This window comes from Electrona antarctica (assembly GCF_951216825.1).
Source record: "Electrona antarctica genome assembly, chromosome: 20".
In the NCBI taxonomy this organism is placed as follows: domain Eukaryota; kingdom Metazoa; phylum Chordata; class Actinopteri; order Myctophiformes; family Myctophidae; genus Electrona; species Electrona antarctica.
In genome coordinates, this window is record NC_136801.1 from 16,161,628 (window position 1) to 16,187,095 (window position 25,468).

The following is a 25,468-nucleotide window of genomic DNA, read 5'->3' on the forward strand; positions in this document are numbered from 1 at the left end:
GTATACCTACATACATTTCTAGACGTACCTGGCCTGTCTACTAATCTTGGAATTTGAAATCATAATATCTTCCGTCTGCCATTATCAAGATGTAATTAATCTACTGATATATTAATTATGTGAAACAGTGCTGCCACAGTTTGGGCCTCCTCTGCCATTTGGTGCCAAATCTGTGGCGTATAATATGTGGCCCATATGCTCCATTGGTAGTCTACATCTCAAGTGCTGACTAATGAATGACAGAAAGGTCACTTTGGACCCACATACATTATATTTCATTGAGTGAAACCTTGACAATCGGGATGACAATGAGGTGGATCATCCAGGACAGGTCACCCGCCAGTCATTCCTTTCAGCCAGAGAGACAGGACATCTCCAAAGTCCAGGCCGCTGCCGTGTGAGGGTAAAAGCGCTGCCTGGTGATGGATGGTAAAGCCCAGTTGAGGCATATTGCTCCTTAATAAAAGCCGGCCGTGCAATCCGCACAGCTCAGGGTGTATTTTTTCCCCCAGTCCCTTTTCGATCCTCGCCACTCCCCCACCCCGCCCCGCCACACCGTCGCTTTTAGGAGCGAAAACTGGTTTAGGTGTCAGAAAGAAAGATGCCTCTCGTCAGGCTCTGACTCACCTTCGAGCTGCACCGAGGACTATATTTACACCAAGTGGCTTTTTTGTTGTCGTGCGTTTCTTTCTTTTGTTTTTTATTTATTTTCTACACAGGGCCCAGGACAACAAGGCAGACATAAGATATCATCACAGCTTTACCTGGAGGCTTCCGCCACAGAGTTATGTCTCAGCCTTTATTCAATTGTTTCTGATTGTCACAATAGAAAGCCATGTGAGCGCTGCAATTCGGATGATGGGAAAGTCATAGCGCCATAGATAATATTGTATATAATGCATGCTTAGTGGAACAATAAAGGGCACGATTGAATAGAATAATTCCAAAGAAATGTTTATTTAAAAAAAAATCACACCTGTGTGAAGTGAGAGGCGCTCTTATCATCATACACAATTTTACATCACATTCCGTGCTCAGCCAATCAAATCATCACTATGTGGTACACACAAACACACAAAACTGGCCAATCAAATCATCACAAATGCGGTACACACAAACACACAATGCTGGGCATAGGAGGGGCTAGCGCCCCTCAAAAAAGACATACATACATCACCTGTACAACACCGGTAGGCCTATATAAAAAATCTGTATGTCTTGTCTGTCTCTACTGTTATTGTCTGTGGCCACCCAAAAGATCTAAGTCAGAAGGCATTCTGTGTAGAAGTTGGCTAAGATACATGCCATGCATGCCAAGATATGTGCCATACATGCCATGCTAAGATGGTATGCATATTGGCTTAACCGTATGGTTAATAACCTTATGGTTAATACATTATATTCTGCCTAAACCTAACCTAAAGCCTAACCTTAACTTTAACCTTAACCTTAGTCAAACTATGCCTAAATCTAACCTTATAACCTTAGTAAAACTATGCCTAAACCTAAACTATAACCTCAGTAAAACTATGCCTGCCAGGAAGCCAATCAGACACAGGTAGGGTGGGTCTATGGGTGTGTCTTCTTCGTATAACCTTGGTGGAATCCATCATTTAGCATCAGATCAGTAGACTGTGCAGTTAGCAGATGAGCGCTGGGTGCACAGGAAGTCACTGGTGATCTCTGTGTAACCCCTCACCTCAGTCAGTCCACTTCCTGTAGACGAGAGAGGGAGGAGCTAATATCAACAGCCCAAGCATCACTTTTAGAAGGGCAGAAGTTGACTGTTGCGCAATACAATTGTTTTGTTAAACTGTTTTTAAAAAAAACTTTAGAGAGAAAAACTAATATCTTTTTAAAATGATATAATCTCTCCTCTTCAAAATCATTAAAGAAACAGTAAAGATATCAATATTTAAAGTATCTATAATTAAATATTATGCTCTTATAAACGTTTGTAATTCTTCATAAACGATTCTGAAACGTTGATTGATTACGTCATTGTCCTATTTAATACTTAATTGGCTGTTGATGGTAACGTAACCAATCTATCTTTCAAAAAATGTGATGGGTAAAATAAATCTTTTTAGTTGTTGTTAAGATAACTTTCAAGTTGGGAGGGTACTAGTACACAAGTACTCACCCAAACCATTTAACGTTCTCTAGGAAAATTACATATCCAAAAAGAAAATACAATATGGTCGATGGTGACGTAATTACGATATGTTTCAATATTGGTTGGGTAACGGGTAACGTATGTATGTACATGTATGTAAGTTGAAAGTACTATACTGTGGTCGGCTGGACGTATGTATGTATGGTATGCGTGGTAGGTATATATACCGGATGTTGATGGTGATGTAATTACTAATTAGGATATGTTTCAATGTCGGGTTATAACTGGCTGTTGATGGTGACGTAATTAAGATAGCTTTCAGATTACATACATGTTACATACACACATTACCTTTTATCCACCCGACATTGAAACATATCTTAATTACGTCACCATCGTAAGCCAGTTATAACCCGACATTGAAACATATGACCCCTACTCCTCCCGCCGGGCCTGCCCTCTCCCCAGCTCTTTAGTACGGAAAGTAGTACCCCATTTTTGGGGTTGGGATATCAGTATTATCCCATCAGGAGAGAGAGCACATACAGGATAAACAAGTGAAATTGGAAGTGATAACACAAAGAAATAAGCAGACAAATGAAATTGGCAACCCACCTGAAAATGTATTTTCTGTTGATTAAATAGCTGGAGAAACTTGGCTACCCGGGCCCTGTTACTGAACAAATACTCAGCAATGATTCACTTTCTTTTTTTCCTTTTTTTGAGGAGAAAAGGCCTTGTGCACACCTACAAGGACAGGTGCGTAGGAGCCGGTAACCAAATGTGAATCATGAGAAGAAAAGGGTCCCGCACACTGTCTTCACTTATAGAGCAGCAGTTTTATTCAGATGACAATGTTTCGGTCTAAACGACCTTCATCAGGTATCTCATTTTCTCTTTTTGAAAAAATAAATATCACTACCACTAGATTTAAATATCAGTAGGCCATTGAATTTCGAATAAAATAAAAAGCAAGGCTTTTGCACACCTACAGGCGACAAGTGCGTAGGAGAGGGTAAGGTGCCCGACCATGAAAAAGAACAAACACCCGCACACTGTCTTCAAATGCAGTGAAAAAACTTTAATAGGGAAACAGCAACATTTCGGCCTATGCGGCCATCAGGCTATTTATATATATTATTTTTTTTGTAAAAGGAAAGTATACCCTGTGGGAGAGTGAGACACAAATAAGGGCTGGTTAAATGGTTTCTTCCAGCAGTGTTTGATCTTACCTTCCATGAGGTTGTAGAGATTGCAGTAGTTGGTACCATGGTCTCTAATGGCATACCAGCTCTCAGAAACTGACATGGCCTGCAGAGAAAGAGTTTGCTATGTCTGTCAGCATGGCAAACAAGACGGCACATACAGAGTTTGACAGGGAGAGAGACTGATAGATTGACAGTGGGGCTAATGTAGCTTATACTGTAGCTATAGGCAGAACAATGGTGAATTTGAGAGAGTCAGAGAGAGAGAGAGAGAGAGAGAGATATCTCACATTATCTAATATTCTGCCCTAATACGAAAAGTCTATGCTGACCAGTGTTGCCATGTCTGCTTATTACAACCAACTTTGGGCTTGTTTTACTTTAATGTCACTAAATATTGGTAGTTGCAGGTTATAGTAATTGTAATTTCTGTGTGTAGTTGCTTATTTGGGCTCGTTTCCTAATGTTGTTTAATGTATTTGTCCAGGGACCACCTTCTGTGTGCCAAGGAACCCTGTACCAGATTTGTGTTGTTAAAATGTTTAAAAAATATATTCAATAGGCAGCCTATGTTTCACTTTTTTATCAAGACTTTTTAAATAGGCAGTTGCGTTTAGAGGAATTACATTTTGGGGAGGCAAGATGTGTCATGTCAGTCAGTGTTTTTCAAAGGGAGTTGGGGAGGCAGCTGCCTGCCTTGCCTCTATTGTAAATACGCACCTGCATATAAGGTAGGCCTACTTCAAATGCTCATGTGAAGTATGAGCTTTTGGGCTCATTTTCATAGACCTGGTTGATTATTTCTCTCGCAAAATCTGAACACAGACGCTGACAGATTCTCTCTTTTGTTTTGTAAAGAGCTACGTCACGTGACACTGGAGGTTAGGAGGCCCACCGACGTACCGAAACATGACAGTGGCTGAAGAACCTATAAGAGACCAGCCGGAAGGTGATGTCATCCACAAACCTCTTGAAGAGAGTACCCGGAGTAGTGTGTTTGGCTGCTATGAAGTGAACAGAGGCTGTCTGCAGCTGTAGAAAGCAAACACAAGACAAGGTCAAGGTGGTAGCCTATACTATTGTTATTTCTTATCTACAGGTACATACGAGTAAACAAGACATTGAGCCTGCATGCCGGTCACATGACTGAATTTACAGTATTTCTGGATGAATACACCCATACACACAAATATGCACAGATGTGCACTGCTCAATGGGCCTACACGCCACATACAAATTTACTTTAATTACCTTGTAAAGGCACCTCTGTCCTCCCATGGCACAGTTGGCAATGGTTCTCCACTTCTTAATCTGTGTGACGAGGTTCATATAAACCACTCGACAGGGAACCCCAAAGTACCTGGGGGTAAAGGTCACATATTAACAAGTTGAATCTTTTATCCATTTCACGTTGCCTGTTTTGTTTCCTAGAGGATAAAGTTTGGCCATCTTAAAATTTAACACAACTGTATGTTGTTTCCCCACTTCCCAGTGACTGAAATGATCATTCCAGAGGAAAGTGTGCCATCTACTGGATGGGTTTTGTGAGTATTATTTTTGAATCACTTGGTGCTAAAGTCTTCACATTGGTCTTGTCACTGTTGCACACACCCCATTCCATCCAGCTTCGTTAAGTCAAAGGAAAGTGCATCTTCTTATAAAGGCAATGCATTAGACAAAATTATTTTGTCTACTTGTTTTATGTCATCACGTTTTATACACATCAAATAATTCATTCCAATTGGTGAAAGTAGCGAAGCTGGACAACCAAACAAATGTTGGTGGTAAACGTTGTTTGGTTAATGCCTTTAGAGATGAACAAAAATCATGAACACAAATGAGTTCTATACAATAGATATACTGCAGCAGTATAAAGCAGCATACAATGTTTGTATGGGAATGTACAAGTGTATACCCCAATAATGTGATGTTCCTTTTTTGTTATATTTTTGTGTGTGTGTGCTTATAATATAGCATATTGATTGTGCTTATTATTAAGAGTATAGATATAAGGAATTCCACCCACATACACACCATTAAATCCTCTGTTATAAGAAGTGGTGGAAAAAGTACTCCATTGTTTTTACTTAAGTAAAAGTATCAGTACCATCATGTAGAAGTAGCCTACTCTGTTTCTGTTACAAGTAAAAGGCCAATATTCAAAACGTGCAAAAGTATTTGATCAAATTATACTTAGTGTACTAATAGTAAAAGTAGTTATTATGCAGAATTATGTATGAAGCAACGCATTGCATTGTGACACGTTGTGAGCTTGTAGATCTGCTGTATTTTCAAATAGCCAAAGTATATAGGGGTGATAATTATTAAAATCTGCAAAGTAACTTGTAACTAAAGTTTGCGAATAATTGTAGTGAAGTAAAAGTAGGCAATATTTGCCTCTGGGATATAGTGGAGTAGAAGTGTAAAGTATTGAAAATTGGAAATACTCCAGTAAAGTAAAAAGTACAGTAGTAAATGTACTTAGTTACTTTCCATCACTGGTGGCTATATTGCACCTTTTGAACCATGGCTCTAAGTGTGTTACTGTAGGAAATATTGAAAGCACAGCATGAAACAACGCATGAAACCAAAACATAATCACATTAATACATACAGTACAAAACAATAATGCTGAGCTTCATTTACACTAATTGTCATTTTCTGCACGAGTACAAGAGTGCCTTTGTCTGTGTCCTCGGGGTGGAAAAAACTATCAATTAACATCATTACAGTAGCTAATTAGAAGCTCATGAGGATTAGGCTACAGCTTGTTTTCCAGCCATATCAGATGTGAATAAGGTTATTAATCAAATTGCATGTAAACATGAACAAACAATTATAATGTAATCTGTTCATAGTGGCTTATAATGTCATCTGAAAACATGACTTCTGAAACACAACATTGATAGAAACATGATAGCGCCAAGCAAACATTAGCTCTGTGAACAGAGTAGAAAGGAGAAAAGCTCTATTCAAATTAAGTTACTCTTAAGTATTCTTACTGTGGTGTGGCATTCAGGTTGTTGGTAATTGTACTTCACTTCAGTATGTAAATGTTAGGCCTTTTGTATAATAAAATAAAAATGTTACACACAATTCTACTTCTCACTGCACCATATATGCGGTTACAGGTACTTTCTTTACTGATTTGAAGGCATATGAGACATGCTGTTGTACATCTATCCAACCTTAATGTAAAAGGAACAGAGCAAACTGGACCTCTGGCATGCAATAATGATAAAATATCTACCTGTGCTAAAGTACAACAACAATACTGAACATTATCTTTTTATACCCTAACTAACACATTTAATAACGGCATGCTTCAATATACGTATTAAAGGGTATATAACCATTATCAATTTCCCTTATCGTTACGAAGGACACACATGCAGTAAACAGACACAGTGTGGTGTGGTGTTTGGGAGGACAACATACCATTCTACTTTACACTGGGCATGGAAAGGTCCTGCAGAGCACAGGTCAGAGGTGCCAACGACCAGAGCGATGGTGAAAATCAAGCCTGGGAGATGCATAGTTCTCGTAGTTTGACTTGATAGATTTTGGCCTGATCAAATACGCCACCAAAAGAAAGTATCTCAATTCAGGTCCGTTGAGAGAGAGACGGAAAGAAAGAAAGAAAGAAAGAGAGCGCACAGGACGGGGAAAAAAATCACAGGATGATCATGTGCTTTTCGAAAAAGGAAATTGCCTAAATTAAATTTACCATGAGAGAAGAGATGCAACGTTAGTGGCTTGAGACAGACAAAGTACAAGTAGAGGCTATTTGCCAAGCTGTCCTGTTTTGACTTTTGACATAAAATAACCTAAAGAAAGCCAAGGGTCTTCCACACTTTTCAGGCAAAGGACCCCTTAGCTGTGAGAGAGAGATGAAGCAGCTAGGAACCCCCCCACTACATATTTTATAAAATTGTGTTGCAGTTTAACTTGTACTTTGTCTGCTTTTTCCCCCCACACACCAAACCTCTTTGTTGAAAATAGCCGATCTGCCAATGCCTCACGCAACAACAGCATACCAAAGTCAAGTTTCAACATATGAAATAATCAGTCTTTTCATATTGACTTTTAACATAATATTGTCTAAAAGCCCCAGACAAGGCTGATACTTCAAGACTCCTGTCAGACTGTCAGTTCACTGTACTGTCCAAATAAAGGCAGAAAAGTACAAAACAAAAACAAGAACACCACCACATTTATTTTTGAGTGGTGCAGCCACTCCATTGAACAGCAAGGGTCCCTATGTCTGTCTGTCTGTTTAGAGTACCAACAGGTGACAAAGTGGCGCTGTTGAACTCGGCTTCCCATGATGGGAAGCTGAGTTTTTAGCAGCCATTACGTGATTTCGGGTGTGACAGTACAGTACAGTACAGTACAGTACAGTACAGTACAGTACAGTACAGTACAGTAAAGGGACCCCCTGGGGACCCCCACATGCTAACTCTTCCATTACTTGACTGTTTCGGACACGGGGCAGTTCGCCGGAACCGGGCCACGCCTCTGGTCGCGTTCCTGGGGTCTGGATGTTCCGGTCTGGATGTTCTGGGGACCCCCGGGAGGCGCTTTGTGTGGCGCTAACTACTCCATTACCATAGAAATACCACTGGATGGCACTGTTGAGCACACACACACACACACACACACACACACACACACACACACACACACACACACACACACACACACACACACACACACACACACACACACACACACACACACACACATGCCAGGGAGGAGGGTTTGTACAGTACAGTACAGTACAGTACAGTACAGCACAGCACAGCACAGCACAGCACAGCACAGCACAGCACCACTCAGTTCAGACGGGTCTGATTTTTACAAAGCTTTCAAACCAACCAGGCCTATCTGGTTGAAATGGGTTTTACAATTTGGTAGTCATTTAAGTAATCATTTCCCGTTTCCACCACAGGATGGGGCTATAGGTTAAGGTTATAGTCAATGTGTCATAATGGTGGAATAGCAGCACACACAAAAAGGCTACGAAAGTGCACCTCACGGCACATACCAACCATATTAGTATTACTGACATTGTTCATTGTTATAGTTCTATTCAAACTTGATTTAGGCCGCCTATAAAAAGTTACAATACAGAGTCCTATAGAGATAAAAAAGTATAAATGTGTTAGGCCTACTTTTTAACATATGCCAAGTGACAGGTAGGCCTAAATCATAAATGTGAATGTGCAACAACATTCACACTAGCCTCGGTAACCAGGCTTTTATTTTCGTTCGCGTTCGGCTCAAGTGCAACCTAATAATGAGCATATTTCTTACATGAATGAATGAATGAAAAATAAAGTTACATTTAAGCAGATAGGCCTATACATCGATGCCTGTTCAGCAAACGCCTCAGCGGATCTGGGACAATAGCCTGATTGATTGATTGATTGATTGATTGATTGATTACTGAACAGTTGGAGTGATGGAGTACAGTACAAAAAGTTCTGATAAAATAATTTACTCAACTCAATTCATCGAAGAACAGCCTGTCACTGTGACAAGTGAGTCGGAAGATTATAAAGTCAACTTTTCCTCAAACGTATTATTACCGTGTCTTACTGTCTTTTACGGGCGGTTCTGAAAACAAAACGCATGCGGCTCCCAGTCCCGAGGCGGAGTGAGAACACCGGCTGCAGGTTGCAGTCTTGCAGATCCAATCCATGATCCAATCTGGGTCTAGCGCGGATACGGAAATGGTGCAGCCGTGCAGCCATGTGTGAGTGCCAGCTGGCCCTGGAACTCCGGGCACAAACACAAACAGAGCCACGAGATAGAAAACCCATTGGACTAAACCAAATTATAAAACAGCAAAAGGAAAACTACCTGACACATTGGAAAGAAGCAACACAAAAGCAGAGTAAACTAGAATGCTATCTGGCCCTAAACAGAGAATACGCAGTGGCAGAATACCTGAGCACCGTGACCGACCCAAAACAAAGAAAAATCCTAACTAGGTACAGACTCAGTGAGCACAGTCTTGCGATCGAGAAAGGCCGTCATAGTCAGACCTGTATCCCGAGAGAAGACAGACTATGCACCCACTGCACACAAAATGAAGTGGAAACCGAGCTACACTTCCTAACCATCTGTCCATTGTACCAATACATCAGAGACACATACTTCCCACAGATTACAACCACACACGGAGATTTTGAAAACATGACCAATGACAAAAAACTCCCATATCTGCTGGGCAAAGTACACCAATGTGCAAACACAGCAGCAAGATTTGTGAGTTGCTGTGATAGGAGAAGGATATCAAACGGAACACAACCACCCTAAAGACTAATCATTGTGTATATTCCTGCATATACCTGCATCCAGTGATCTTGGTACATAGAAATTGATCTATTAAAGATTCTGACTTTCAAATGTACATATTTTTTGTTTTGATTGTATTGCTGTATTGTTGTATTGTGCTTTGGCAATGTAAACGTATGTTTTCTCATGCCAATAAAGCCCATTGAATTGAATTGAGTGCAAATTGCCTATGGATACAGTAGGCGGGCTCTAGAGCTCTCTATTTCTATTCCACATGCCTACTGCTGACTACTACTGGGGTGACGCAAGCAACAGAGGACGCAAGGGCGGTTGTGGACAGGAGGGGCGGTTCGCGGTTGTGCTGTGACTGGCTGGTTCAGTCACTGAAGTCACTGAACCAAAAAACTGTTTCCCCACTGACTGTCTGCACCAGGCAGGCGGCAACAAGTGCCGTGGGGGGTGGAAATATGTTTTTATTGTATTTTTCAAGAACAGCTCCGACCGACGTCACGACGAGTCACAGGCTCAGCTACAGTCAAAGTGACCCCCTGTCCGTCCTGACTCCTGTCCTGTAGCGACATTGTCACATTTGTCATACAAGCTCCGCATGTGTTTCTCAGCGGGTCTCAATGAGTTTGACGGAGAGATGAATGAAGACCTGTTGCGTGGCCGTGACGTGAGTGACGTGATCAGTTTCAATTTGTCATGACCAAGCCTCCCTCTGCCACTGTTATTATTATAGCCGTGTAATATAATAATATTATTACTAATAATAACCTATAGCCTACGCGTTTAAAGAAACTGAATTTTAAAGTAACTGAGTGTGTCGCGGCGCGGCCGCGGACACTCGCGGGTGTTCCGAGAGAGATGGCGTGATTTTGACTGACTTTACTTTTTTACGTGGCAGGTTTCACTACTAAAAGAAGAGTCTACTCCGGACAGGACCGGACTTGATGGACAGGACAGGTCTGGTCAGCCGTTTTCAGATTAAATTTGTTATGCGTTTAATTTATCTTTAGTGAAAGACCCAAAAAGCTTCAATCCAGTACCTACTACCACGTAAAATCAGCATTTACAAAAATATATATGGTTACTGTTGTAGTATGTTATCGTCATCATCGTTTTATAAGTTTGTTAGGCGGCGGCCTATCTGGAAAAAGTAGTACAATTGTATATGCAGCTAATATAAAAGTAAATAAAGGCTAGTAGCCAAGCTCTTTGCTTACAATTAATGTAGTATTAAATATCAGGGAATGTGTTTGACAGTCATCTTTTCCCAGTGACACTTTCCCAGTCTACAAAATTTAAATAGTTTTACAAAGAATATATTTTTCCCAGTAGCCTTCATAAAATCTCACAGTCGTGTTACCATTGGCAATGGCAGAGTTAATCCTATGTGGATGGTGTAATGTGTGGGAATTAAACCCCAAGTTATGTGAAATCTCTCCTCCACTCTGCATTCCTGAGCGTCAAATTGGCTCCTAGACTACACAAGCCAACTGAATGACCACGTATGCTCAAAGCATAATAGTCTCAGCCCTTAATTAAAGGCTTTCATTATTGTTGTGTATGTGGCTTCAGTCATAGCATAGTCAGGCCTTCCTTTATGTTCTGTTTTAATTTCCTTAATTCCTTCTTTGACATTTATACTGATGCGTATGTGTCTGTACTCTGTTGCAACAGTGTGAATATGATGCCTGGTCTTTTCTTGCTGTGTAGTGATGAAGAACCAAGAGACCGATTCTGAGAAAGGACAACACAGTTCAAAATGCACACAACAAGAGTGTCAGGAAATGGATGGCATGGACTTGGGGGCTATACCTCAACTTGACCCAAAGGTTCTAGAACGCATACGCGCGCGCGTGCGCGCGCGCACACACACACACACACACACACACACACACACACACACACACACACACACACACACACACACACACACACACACACACACACACACACACAGAGAGTCAGTCAGTTCTCTGGGTCAGATGGGGATCTGTCTAAATTGGGAGCCTGCTTTTCATTTGGCAGGAGCTGTAGTGTGCTACTGAAATAATCATCACAGGACTTGATTTTCAAGACAGGGAGGGAGACAAATTTATACTGTAGAAGACAACCTCTGTGAGACAAATCTTTTGTCTCTTTGACTTTATTTGGAATGTCTCACAGGCTGTGAGCTAATTGGCTCATACCTCCTGAAAATTTGATTGGGTCACGCCATTGCTATAATGGTCACAAGACACTTGTCAGTGTGCCGATGTATTGAGTATAAATGTCCACAGTTATGAGCTTTGAGACATTTAGCTTGTCTTACACCGTATAAACCTGGCTTCATTGTCCTCGCTGGCATGATTCTGAATACCAATGCATGTATAGAATCCTTTTGCGTTGCCTCCTACTTGAACATAATCCAGTGAACATAATTTGCTGTGTTGACGGTGGTGTTCAGCAGAGAGTGGAAATGGGAGGGATAGCGTTTTCCTTTACTACTACTTGGCCTCACTCCCCGAACCCACCTCACCCCTGCCCAATTTGACAGGCTGGAATGGCTTAGGGTTGACGGCAGAGTACAGCATTGTAACGGTTTGGCTTGATGTTCTCGGTTTTGGGGTGCCAGTTAGGCAAATGCCTAACACAGTTGGTCCACTTTGGGACAACTGCTTATTTTTTTAAGCCAACCTTACAAGGATTTAACCAGGACAAATATAGCAGATATATATACACCACATGAACCTGTAAACCCTAGCCAGGGATAGGTTACCCAAAAATGACCTTCACTCAATGCAGCAGAATTCACACAGACACAGTATAACTCAGTTTTGTTTTGATTGTATTGATTGTATTGATGTTTCCAGCCCACACCCAAAATCCAGTCCAGTTTCCCAGGTACCACAGTATAGTCCACAATATTCACACACTTCCACTGTTATTCAATACTTGCATAAAATGTATTCAACCCAAAAAATAAACAAACAAAAAGAAATCCCGCAGCCTGTGACAAAGCAGGTCATTTGAGAGTGTGTGTGTGTGTGTGTGTGTGTGTGTGTGTGTGTGTGTGTGTGTGTGTGTGTGTGTGTGTGTGTGTGTGTGTGTGTGTGTGTGTGTGTGTGTGTGTGTGTGTGTGTGTGTGTGTGTGTGTGTGTGTGTGTGTGTGTGTGTGTGTGTGTGTGTGTGTGTGTGTGTGTGTGTGTGTGTGTGTGAGCGGTGGGGGGGAGGGGGGTACCAGTCAGTGAGAGAGCACTGCAGCTCCGTTGCTGTGCTCCAAGACCCGGACAGTGAGAAGTGAGAACGCCCCAAGGTTTAACTTCTTAGGTTCTACCTCCTCTCAAAAGTGGAGGTACGCTACATTCCTCCCCCCGTGTAAAAAGCCGAGCAAGAGGAGGCGTTCAACAAACCATGTGCAACCCAGATTTGGCACAAACAAGGGACTAAATTAATTTCGCTCCCAAAATGTGGAACGCCCTCCCAACGGTCATTAAGACATGCAAATCCCTTGACTCCTTCAAAACCTCTCTTAAAGGGCACCTACGGAGGGCTGCAATTCGAAGCTGGCCCCCATAAAATCTGAAACCCCCACCCACCCCTTTTTGTCTCCACCAGGCCGTCCGTGTGTGTGTCCGACTGTCCGTCCGTCCGTCTGTCCGTGTGTGTGTCCGTCCGTCTGTGGACAGCTAATCTCCGGCACCGTTGGCTTGATCGCAGCCATACTTTGCACACACACTCCCTGAATGCCACAGCTGAACCTCTGCCCCAAGATTTTCACATTGGCCTCTTATAGTGCCACCAGGAGGCCGCTTTGTGCAAAAAATATTTTTGGACTACACCTACAGATTTTGTCCAGACATCATGCAAATTGGTACACAGTCTCTCGAGCCATTCAACAAAACGGGTATTTCAGATTTTTCAGACTCCATCCTGATTGTACGGTTTCAAACAAAATGCCACAAAACACATTGTGTGATTTCCGTGAAATTGTGCACGCACATTCCCACTAGGCCGAGGAAGAAATGCCACTGGAACATTTTCAACTCGGCCTCATGGTGGCGCTATAACTGGCCAATTAGTGTTTTTACCAGCGGACTGACCTCATGCTTCCTTCTATGCATGAGGAGTCCAAGCTGCTTCTTTTCACCTGACAGGAGAGAGTTTCCCCGGCCAGACGTAGCGTGTGGAAGGAACGCGTTATTCCGACCAGTTCCTTTCCCCTCCATCAGGCGCCCCGGCTAGCCAGGGGGAGGTAGTTTAGAGACCAGGATTACGGCATGTTTTTTGAGGGTACCTACCCAAGGGGACACGGGGAGAACATGCAAACTCCACACAGAAAGGCCCTTTCGCCAACCCCGCCTCGGGTATGGGCACTGATGACGCGGAGGAGGGAGAAATGCCACTTGACAGTTTAAAAAACGGCATGACATGGTGGCGCTACAACAGGCCAACTCGTGTCACACACACACACACACACACACACACACACACACACACACACACACACACACACACACACACTCCTAAACATTTTGCCAAACATCACACAGACCTATTCTCCTGGTGGAGACCTGTGCCCAGAAGGGCACTTTTTCTAGTTCCCCTCTGTATATTCTTTCCCCTTTTTACCTATGATGATTTCCTGTTTTTGGCTATATAGAAGTGTATATTTGTACGTCTCTGAATGTTATGAATTGAACATGGTGAACCCTGTTGTAAACAAGTGTAATGTTTATGGTGTCGTCCACAGTTTTGTATTGAGTTATGCTTGAAATGTACTGTAATTATCAATCAATCAATCAATCAATCAATCAATGCATTAGGTGAAATATGTGGATGGTGACTCCATGTTTATGGGAGCACTTGGAATTGTAGGAGTTGAGCCATTACATTTAGTTTGACTCGGTTCCACAGATAAATATAGCGCTATTAGCGCCTTCTTCTAGGGGGCGTGCGCGACATGAAAAGTCTAATGGTGTTGCTATGGTTTTATTTTAAATATATTAACATATTATGCCAATATATGGCAAGTAATGCCGGCGAGCCGAAATGGTTGAGAAATGACAGTTATCGTGTGGGGGTCCCCAGGGGGTCCCTCTACTGTGTGTGTGTGTGTGTGTGTGTGTGTGTGTGTGTGTGTGTGTGTGTGTGTGTGTGTGTGTGTGTGTGTGTGTGTGTGTGTGTGTGTGTGTGTGTGTGTGTGTGTGTGTGTGTGCGTGCGTGTGCGTGCGTGTGCGTGTGTGTGTTAAGCTGCGCAACAGTGACACTTGGTTGTGAAAACCAACCAAACGCTATTTTGTGCTCGGACAGACCCAGGGACACACATAGCTGTCTATAGGAGTGGTTGCACCACTAAAAAAAGCCATTAATATTGCCTTTGAGCCGAGGTTGAGATTCTTTGCTATATTATAGCAAACGATTTCTGCCAGAGGTTTACACCATTTTCAATCCACTTATTCGGTCATTCAGTAATTTCAGTTTTGCAGGAGTAAAGAACAATCAACTCCACTCTACTGTACATGGGGAAACTAACGCTTCCTGTATTGTCCTGTTCTCGACCAGGACCACGAGGACAAAGAATGTGCATTGCTGACCCAGACCAAGCCTGGACCCCTGCTGACCTCTCTGTATATGGAGAGCTTTGAGTTCCCTGCCAGCGTGGCTCTGGAGGAGATGCCCCTCTTCCCACAGTGGGCGCTGCCACTGAGGCTGACAGCCATTCTCATGGCAGGGACCTTCCTCTACACATTCCTTAGGGATGTGCTGCAGCCCTACGTCACCCAGAACAAGAATTACTTCTATAAGGCAAGTGTTTTTTTGGCCGGAAAAAATCCGGGCAGTTGGACACTCAAATATGTAAAAGACGAGAACAGGCTTTATTAGTTAAAATGCCAACATGTTTCGACCTACGCAGGTCATCAGAGCAGGAATGAATACAGGACAAACACACTCTCATTAAGTAGTGTTGAAAGCACGCCTAGTAATTAAACACTTAACGAACTGCTATAGCAATTAATAGAGCGTGATTACGCAACAATAACACAATCGGAAACTAGAAGGCTGCACGTGAGATGATTTGAGGGCCCTATTTTCGTCAGTGATAAACCCCTTATCCCTAAAATTTGCCTTTTTTACTATGTTGAAAAACATATTAAAATTGTGCTTGTAGATTGGCTATTTGAACTATTCAAAATGTTTTTGAAAGTAATAAAAAAGGCAAAGAGGTTTAGGGATAAGGGATTTAGCACTGACAAAAATAGGGCTTAGAGTAATTCTTGTACTGTATGCTGCTTTTTGATTTTCCTAAGATGCCAGTGTTGGTGATGAACAAGACTCTACCGTGGACGTCGATCACCTTGCTGGGCCTGGTCTATCTGCCTGGCCTGCTGGCTGCCCTGCTGCAGCTACGCAGAGGTACAGAAGCGGACCACTAACAATGTAATATTTAGCAATGTCAGAGCCAAGATCATTTTCTTAATCGCTTTCAAACCTGCCCTATTTTTGGGATTGTCATTATAGGTGTACATTTTCAAAGATTTTCAAAAACAGCACACAGATCCACAAGCTGACAACGCATCATGTCGGCTATCATTACTATTCGTCGTACAATGGCGATTATAATCAGTATATAGGTCTTAAGCTCCTGCCCAACACTGAGTCGAGTCAGATCCCTCAGACAGCAATAAAGCCACCGCAGACACACAGCCATAATTCCCCTAACAGGCCCATCTAAACTAAACTTAGCACACTAATAGACAACGATGTTGTAATTCCTGTGAGCTGAAACTGTTTACAGAGGGGTCTGTAGAATATAAGACTTTGAACTCAAAACAGTGAACTCTCTAGACTGTGACATACCATATATATTATATGTTACCTATTCTTAGGTTACAACTTTTTTCTATCTTTTTGTCAGGTGAAACCTGACTAGTGTTTACTCATGAAATGTAGACGACAAGATCGCCACCTAGTCGTGATTGGCTGCTTCTAGCCAATGGGACGACAAGCAACGGCAATGCTGCCTCTAGCCAACGGGAAGGGGAGGGGCAAATATCCCTGGCAGCAAAGCAGGCTGCAGACAGACAGTGCAAAGCATACTACAGTTATTTGACACGTTTGCAATGTTCGCACGTCACTCTGTATAAATTCAAACCAAACGCGTCTGAAACGGCGCAGCACAGCCAATGCAAAGCCACAACAAAACACAGTCATTGAACCACGCACAGAACGTCGGAAACGAACGCAAGCAACGGCCGCGATGCGCGAGGTGACACTGACACACAAACATACACGTTACTAAAATAATAATCAGACTAATATGGGGGGGAGAGAACACAGAGCTTCTTTCACCTGACAAATATCACTCTGTGATCATTTCATGTTTATCACCTTTTATCTTCCTAAATTTCTTTTTTATTCAATGCCTGTTCCTATACAGCAGTTTTGTACATGCATACATAACACAGATGAAGCTAGTGCTAAAATTCTATGTTTTTGTAGAAATAGAATCAGCAGGGGAACTAATACGGATTTTCGTTTGGGTTTTCTAGGCGTGTATGTACGGAATTGCAATTCCGTGCTATTTCACCACTGAGACTGGGTAGCAAGAGCAGCAACAGGCGCTATTGGAACTGTGATTCTTCCTTTCATTTCAGAAACCTAGAACAAAAGTTGACATTTATTAATCCAAACAAAGTGTAAGCCCCCGATTACATAGTACTACGCATCAAATGTGATTGATAAATCCTACATGTCCTGGACTTAAAGTAGCATGGTTAATATTGGTTATTCAAAACAATGATCAGTCGGGACTAATCTTACTCAATCTCTTCTTTCCAGGTACAAAGTATAGCCTCTTCCCAGAGTGGCTGGACAGGTGGCTGTGCATGAGGAAGCAGCTGGGACTGCTGTCATTTTATCTGGCCTGTCTCCATGCTATCTACAGCCTCTCCTATCCCATGAGGAGATCCTACCGGTACAAATTGCTCAACTGGGAACAGGTAGGACATTAGCATCTGACACATAGCATAATTTGATTGATTGATTGACTGACTGACTGACTGACTGACTGACTGACTGACTGACTGACTGACTGACTGACTGACTGACTGACTGACTGACTGACTGACTGACTGATTGATTGATTGATTGATTGCTTTATTAGTCAGACATGTAAACAGCACGTGGTACAGAAAGACATTAAGGCTAAATAAAAAGGATTACACAAAAAGGTCCTGGGGACTTGTTTCCATTGTGGTCCTATGTATTCAATTCATCAACATAGCATAGACAATTAATAATACATGTAATAAAAGAATACAGACACTATAAAGGAGGTGGTTAATTACATTTACCTCTCCTTGTGGTCTCTTGATAGATGTTCTCCCCATGTCGGAAATCTATGGAAAATACAGGATCAACCTCTAACTAATTGCAAAAAAACCGAACTCAGCTGATTTTGCATCTTCAATATATCCTGAATAACAGAAAAAAAGTTGCCTGGAATTGTCTGAGGGGAAAGTGTTGAAAATAGCCGGTACAGTGTGGCCACCATTGACATCCTATTATAAGGTAATATTTTCTAAATGTCCTTATGCTTTAAGTAGCATGTGACATATCAAACTAGGGGGTTTTCATGATGCTGAATCCATTCCAAGCATTAGTTTTGCATAAAAACACTCATTGGGCTAAATTTGGCCATAGCAACTTGCCAAAATGTAATGAGGTCAGCACATTTGGGCAAGTTGCTATGGCCAAATTTAGCCCAATGAGTGTTTTTATGCAAAACGAATGCTTGGAATGGCTTCAGCATCATGACAACAACCTAGTTTGATATGTCACATGCTACTTAAAGCATAAGGAAATTTAGAAAATATTGCCTTATAATAGGATGTCAATGGTGGCCATACTGTACAGGCCATTTTCAACACTTTCCCCTCAGACAATTCCAGGCAACTTTCTTTCTGTTATTCAGGATATATTGAAGATGCAAAATCAGTTGAGTTTGGTTTTTTTGCAATTAGTTAGAGGTCAAATTACATTATTACTGGACTACCTAGGGTAGGTACCCTCACAAAAACATGCAGTAATCCTGGTCTCTAAACTGCCTCCCCCTGGCCAGCCGGGGCGCCTGATGGAGGGGAAAGGAACTGGTTGGAATAACGTGTTCCTTCCACGCGCTACGTCCAACCAGGGAAACTCCCCCCTGTCAGGCGTAAAGGAGCAACTTGGACACTCAGGCATGAAGGAAGCATGAGTTCAAGTCCGTTGCTCTCCCCATGTCCCCCATATATGGGGAATAGGTTGGCGGATGGTGTGTAGAGCCCAGGATCACATTAGATAATTGACACGTGACAGGGGTGAAAAATGGGTTACAAAATCGTGGGGTAAAAAAAAAAAAAAAAAAGGAGGCACCCAGGATTACATTAAATAATTGGCACTGGGTGAAAAGTATATATAAAAAATAAAAAAAGGGACAGTGCCCTCAATACCCATCCCATTAATATTCGCTTAACCCTGTCCTCTAACCTGAGCCATCCCAAGACCAAGGAGAAGTTTGTTTTTCATAGATTTGAATTATATACCATATTGGTTTATACTGAAATAACTTACGTCATTTAGGTCAATGGTTATCAGTGTGAGGTCCACGGACCAGGGGGTCCCCAATCCCATCTAAATGATTGATTGTTAATCTTCATAATTACATATAATTTATACAAGTAAATACAACTAGAGAATGTACAATAATGGTAATAATAATACCGTATATGCCTAGAGTACATTGACAGTAAATAAATTCTGGGCCAAATGACTTAATCTTTTTCACAATGTCCGTGTTGTACTGCAGTTTGTGTTGGCTAAAGGAGGCATTCTGCAGCGTATTTTAAGTGTGATTATTGACTTTGGCAAAATTCTTAGTCACAGTGTGTCACAATCACCCATTCATTCACCAGTATACTCCCCTCTCTTTTTTATTAACCAGAAATATTTATGTATTCTTAACAGCTTTTCTTGACACCAAAAATAAAACACCCACTAAAAACCTCCTTGTGTTGCCTCCACTAGCAAGGTTTTATCTGTGCTGTGTGTCCTCTGTGTTGCATCCTTTCTGTCCAGGTTCTCTGTCTGAACCCTGCTGCATCAGATATCGGGAGACAATAATGGCACTCACAGTGCAAGGTCAAAACTATCTGTGGTACTGTTACACTGCTCATAACTTCACCTTGCTAAAATATTGGCCTGTCATTTTTCTAAGTTTTACAGATAACAGAAAAAAACTGAACCAAAACAAACTATGTGATATGTCTTAATAATTTCACCAAAAACGTTTATAACAATATATGACTATTGACACACAAATAACACTGTCTGTCAGTTATTTAAAATAAGATGAAGAAATGACTTACGATAGGCCAATGTGTTTAACTTAAACAATTGTAAACCTGAAGTCTTTCTGGAGTAAGTGACTTACTCCAGACTTGGGCAATTTCTTTTGTCACATTGTCTTTGACTTGGGTAACAAATAGCCTAGGACTAGGTCACACTCTTGAAATAGGCCATTATACTACAGCATGATTTTTTTTAAGGATATGCAATTTTACCAGAGGTGGCCAGTGTCATGAAGAGCTGATTTAGGCAAAAATATAATTTTCCTCAAAAAATAGTAGACGATCATACAATCCAATACAACATAAAACATTTTGATATTAACACACGCACGCACACACGCACGCACGCACGTTGTTACAGCATTGTAGAATTACAACAATTTTAATATACAGTACATAACAGTTTAATAATAATTATGGTACCCTTCAGGTCCAGCAGAACAGGGAGGACGCTTGGGTGTCTGACGACGTCTGGCGTATGGAAATCTACATTTCTCTTGGCATCATGGCTCTGGGCTTGTTGGCCCTGCTAGCCATCTCCTCCCTGCCGTCTGTCTCCAACACACTCAACTGGAGAGAGTTCACCTATGTCCAGGTATTGTCAGTGACACAACGGGTCTGCAACCCATTGTGAGCTTGTAGATCGGCTATTTCGGGTCAGCATTATTATTCTGACGGCGCGTTGGTCATGAGTGGCAGTGAGTGGTTCTCAACTTGTTTAGGCATGCAGCGACCCCCCAAAATAATCATTTTTGAACTGGGGACCTCCTGACAAGCACTTGGAATTGTAGGAGTTGAGACCTTAAATGTTGACACAGATAAATATTGTGAAAATATCAGATCTACATGCCCACAACGCCTCACAAATGCGGTGAGCTTGTAGATCTGCTATCTGCACAAATATTTGTCTCTTTCTTATATTACTTGACAATTTGGCCAATGTTTCACCCGTTTTTACATTTGTCTTTCTTTTCTTTCTTTTCTTTTTTTAAGCATTAAAAGGGTATTACAAGGTTAAATTAAATGGTCACTTGATTGATTGATTGATTGAAGAATTTATTAACAGTTTGCAGAATTACAGTACATTTCAAGCACAAACTCAATACAAAGGCTGTTAACTGTGAGTGGACGACCCAATTAAGCATTACACTTGTTTCCAATAGGGTCCACCATGTTCAAATCATCAAAACATTTAGAGACGTACAAATAGACACTTCTATAGACAGAACAGGAATTCATAAAGGAGGTAAAAAGGGAAAAGAAACATATACAGTGAGGGGAAAAAGGGGGGGGCGGTGGGGGGGGATTCAGATTTTACGGGGGCCAGTTTCGAATTGCAGCCATCCGTAGGTGCCCTTTGAGAGAGGTTTTGAAGGAGTCAAGGGATTCGCATGTCTTAATGACAGTTGGTAGGGCGTTCCACATTTTGGTGGCATAGGAGCGAAAATAATTTAGTCCCTTGTTTGTGCCGAATCTGGGTTGTACATGGTTCGTTGCACTCCCTCTGGTGTTGTGGGTGTGGACTTCGTTAACATTAAGGAAGTATCTAGACAGGTACATGGGTATCTTGGTGGTGTATCGAATCTTGTGGACCAGACCCATTGCAAGATGCTGTACTCTGTCGTCGACCCTAAGCCATTCCAGCCTGTCGAAGTGGGCAGGGGTGAGGTGGGTTCGGGGGGCTAGGTCAAGTAGGAGCCTGACCAGTTTGTTTTGGGAAGTCTGGAGCCTGGTTTTAAGGGCCTTTGAGGTGCTGTGGTACCAGGAGGTGCATGCATAGTCAAAGAAACCCTGTACAAGGGCTCCTGTTAAGGTCTTCAAGGTGTTTTTGTTGACCAGTGAGGAGATCCTGTAGAGGAATCTTGTTCTATGGTTGACTTTTTTGATTACGTTGGTGGCCATTTTATCACCGGAAAGATTAGCCTCCAGGATGGAACCTAGGTAGGTAATTTCATCTTTACGTGTGATAACATTGTCACCCACTCTAACCAAGAAGCCATTTGCCTTGCTGAGATTACTAATAGAGCCAAAGAGAATGGATTCAGTTTTTCCCAGGTGTAAAGATAGTTTGTTATCAGCGAGCCAGGTGCAGATTCTACCGAGTTCAGAGCTGAGGGCATTTTCAACCTGCAGTTTGTCCCTGTCCGAGACCAGCAGTGCTGAGTCATCTGCGAACAGGAACAAGTTGCAGTCACAAGCTGAAGTCATGTCGTTTACATATATTAGGAACAGTAGAGGCCCTAGTATGCTTCCTTGTGGAACGCCACAGCTCACTGGGAGGGGGGGGGACAGTGTTCCGTTCACTTCCACCATCTGTTCTCTCCCCTCCAGGTAGGATTGCATCCAGCTCACTGATGTGCTATCGAAACCAATTTCACTTCACTTCACTTCACTGTCATCTTGGGGACAGTGAGTGAAGTCCCCCCCAAATCATGTGGGGATCCCAGGGGTCCCGACCCACAGGTTGAGAACCGCTGTTCTACAGCATGTATCCTGGGCCTTTCTACTGTCTTGCTGTTTTTCTGCCCATGTCCATGTCCATTTTTGCCTCTTAAGAAAGACGCTCGGGTGCTGTGTGTCATCTCTCTCTCTCTGTTCCTGTCCATCTCTCAGCGATCTCTGGGCTATGCTGCGTTGCTGCTGTGCACGGCCCACGCTCTGGTCTTCGGCTGGAGGAAATGGGTGGATGTGAAGCAGTACGTGTGGTACACACCCCCGTCGTTCATCCTGGCCTCTCTCCTCCCACTGAGCGTTCTGTCCGTCAAAGCTGTGCTGCTGCTGCCCTGTTGGAGCAGGAGGTTGGAGCTGATTCGCCGCGGCTGGGAGGCCCCTACTCCTCCTGTCACGGTGCGCCCACCACCTGCAAGACCCGAGACAGTCCGACTGAGATGACAGCAGAGTGCAAATACAGAGCAGCTGTAACAGTCTAGGTTATTTCTTTTCTTTTTTTCTTATTCTAGTGGATTTATTTTTCTTGCAGAAATTTGTTTTTCTTCTTCTTTTTTTGTGAAAGACATGATGCCTATCCTAGAAAGTAGATGTTCTCATCAGCTTGGAAAGGAAGAAAAGCAATCAATGTTAACATGTCTGTTTTGTTACAAGTTACTCTACTAGAGCCTACCTTTTTTTTTTTCTTCCTTTTTTTTCCAAAGATGCTGTTGAGCAACATTTTACAAATTAGGTATTTTATCACTCTTATCTAGAGCAACTTACAAAGTGCTTACAAAGTGCAAGATCAGAGTTGCATTAACCAGTCAACAAAGGACAGGGTAAACTAAATGGTAATGGTATGCATTCTAAATAAAACTCTTAGCATTTGCGGTCAGGTCAAGCAAACAGTATAAGTCTATGTAAATAACATATTATGTAAACACTGAACCAACATACATCTGCACAGTATAACTAGCATTGTGGATATCACAAAATAGGCAACAACGGTTGAATGCATTTTATTGCAGTCCTCATGAAATCCAAATGTGAATTATTGAATCCAGTCGGTATATACTAAAGTTCCAAAACCATTTAGAAAAAAAATATTTTTCTTCAGCATACTGTAGTCCAAAATCTCTGCTGGACCTCTATAGAAACAGAAAGACAAAAACAATGCTTGACAGGATTTTATTATTTTTACATTTAGAGTAGCCAGACAATTATTTTTGACCCCTTTTCTCCCCAATTTAGTTATGCCAATTCATTCCTTCCCACACATTTCTATGTTGTCACTGCTTTTGTATCCTACTGACTGACTGACCTGCCAGTGAGGAGCCCCCACCGGGAGAAAGTAGTGCCTTCGGCCTACTCCTCCCGCCCAACACTCACCATTGGCAACCGGCGGTAGTAACTCGAGCGACTGGCGGTCCTACTCCGACCGGCGTTCCGAATCCAGCGACGGGTGGTCGGACTTAGCGACCGCCGGACCGGAGCAACGGACGGACGGACTTAGCGACCGCTGGACCGGAGCAACTGACGGATGGACTTAGCGACCGGTGGAAATAACTCGAGTGACCGGTGGTCCTACTCCGACCGGCGGTCCGAATCCAGCGACGGGCAGTCGGCCTTAGCGACCGGCAGACCGGAGCGCCGGACGGACGGGACCTAGCGACGGACGTAGTCGGGCGCTATTTCCATTTCGCTCTTGCTGGACCATTGACAGGTGCCACCCCCACCCGTAGGAGTACGTGCTGTGACCAATATCACCGTCTCTGCCCGCCTTCCGTCCCCCAAACCCAGGGCCAATTGTGTTCACACAGACGCACAACAAAGCCGGTTGTAACACGGTGGATTCGAACGAACAACCTCCATGGTGGTAGGCAGGAACCACAGCGCCACCATTTTTAACATTATCACATTTTCAAAGTGGACTCTGATCTCATTTGTCTCATTTGAAAGCTTGTCCACTTTGCAATATCCCAGCTTAAATCTTGGGGAGTCATGAGGTGATCTTATACTGAACATGTCTGTTACCTGTAAGGAGAGATGCTTTTAAAAAGCTCAAGTGCAACTCGCTGCTGAGATGATGAGTGTCTACGAGATATTCAGTGAGTGTATGTTACAGCATTTCCTGATTCCTAGGGTTCTGTCTTCTCAGTTTACTGGTAATTTGGAGTGAGAGAGGTGCCTCCATGGAAAGATCAATGAGATATTTGCCCTCACAGTCTGTGGGGGGATGAGTTGAAACATTAACAAAAGGAGATAGTGCGTGCATGCATGCACATCCTATTCAAAGTTGAGGTACTTACAAAAGGCAGATCAACTGTGAAAAACAATAAAGGTCTACATTGGTTCTCAGCTCCACTTGATTTGCTGCTAAACGTTTTGAAGATCTTCATCAGGAATTGCTGATTATACATGGATGGAGTAGCAATAAAAAAAGACTTAATTGTTCTTCCACATGTGTTCAGTCTCCAGATTCATGACACTAACAAACCTTTGATTCATATACTGTATATATAACGATAAGCATTTTTGTATATGGATATATGTTGAAGCTTTTACAGCATTTTTAATATTGTTGTGTCCAAAACCTTTCCTTTTTTAATTGTTATTTTAAAACCAAAAGTAGCACAAAAGTGGTGAAAAATAAAATAGCAGATCTACAAGCTCAAAACAGGCGTTGTGAGCAATTTCACTACTTTTGCGCGGCACATGTATGATGAAGCAGGGCATTCAGAGAAATACAAGGTTTCTGCCTGACAGCAGTACTGTATGTTATTCACTGTTGCATTACAAATCATAGGCTGTAGATTACAATGTTGCTCTCGTAATATTCTTATTGTGACAGTCACTATGTGTTTTAGGGAGAGAAAAGAATGACTGTACTGCTGCCAACTACTGATTGAACAAACAATCTGATTATTTGTGCTTGTACAATCTATTGAAATGTGAGCATTTTCCCATGTGGCGGTTGAATACAAAACAATCTTTTGTCTGAGGGAGAAATGCATGTGTCAAATCATTTCATTTGCTTG

At 42.3% G+C, this 25,468-nt stretch overlaps 1 protein-coding gene across 1 annotated transcript in view; it reads left to right on the forward strand.

The window, feature by feature from the left end:
* The window catches only part of LOC306912635 (STEAP1 protein-like), a 39,869-nt gene extending 14,510 nt beyond the window's left edge, over positions 1–25,359 (forward strand). Inside the window, exons 2-10 of the mRNA XM_079489003.1 lie at positions 4,180–4,384; positions 4,814–4,865; positions 10,532–10,590; positions 11,344–11,462; positions 15,175–15,417; positions 15,921–16,026; positions 17,452–17,612; positions 20,431–20,595; positions 22,614–25,359. Coding sequence (XP_079345129.1) covers positions 10,578–10,590; positions 11,344–11,462; positions 15,175–15,417; positions 15,921–16,026; positions 17,452–17,612; positions 20,431–20,595; positions 22,614–22,892 — 1,086 coding nt within the window. The 5' untranslated portion in view covers positions 4,180–4,384; positions 4,814–4,865; positions 10,532–10,577 and the 3' untranslated portion in view covers positions 22,893–25,359. The remainder of the gene's footprint in view (positions 1–4,179; positions 4,385–4,813; positions 4,866–10,531; positions 10,591–11,343; positions 11,463–15,174; positions 15,418–15,920; positions 16,027–17,451; positions 17,613–20,430; positions 20,596–22,613) is intronic.
* Positions 25,360–25,468: the final 109 nt, after the last annotated feature.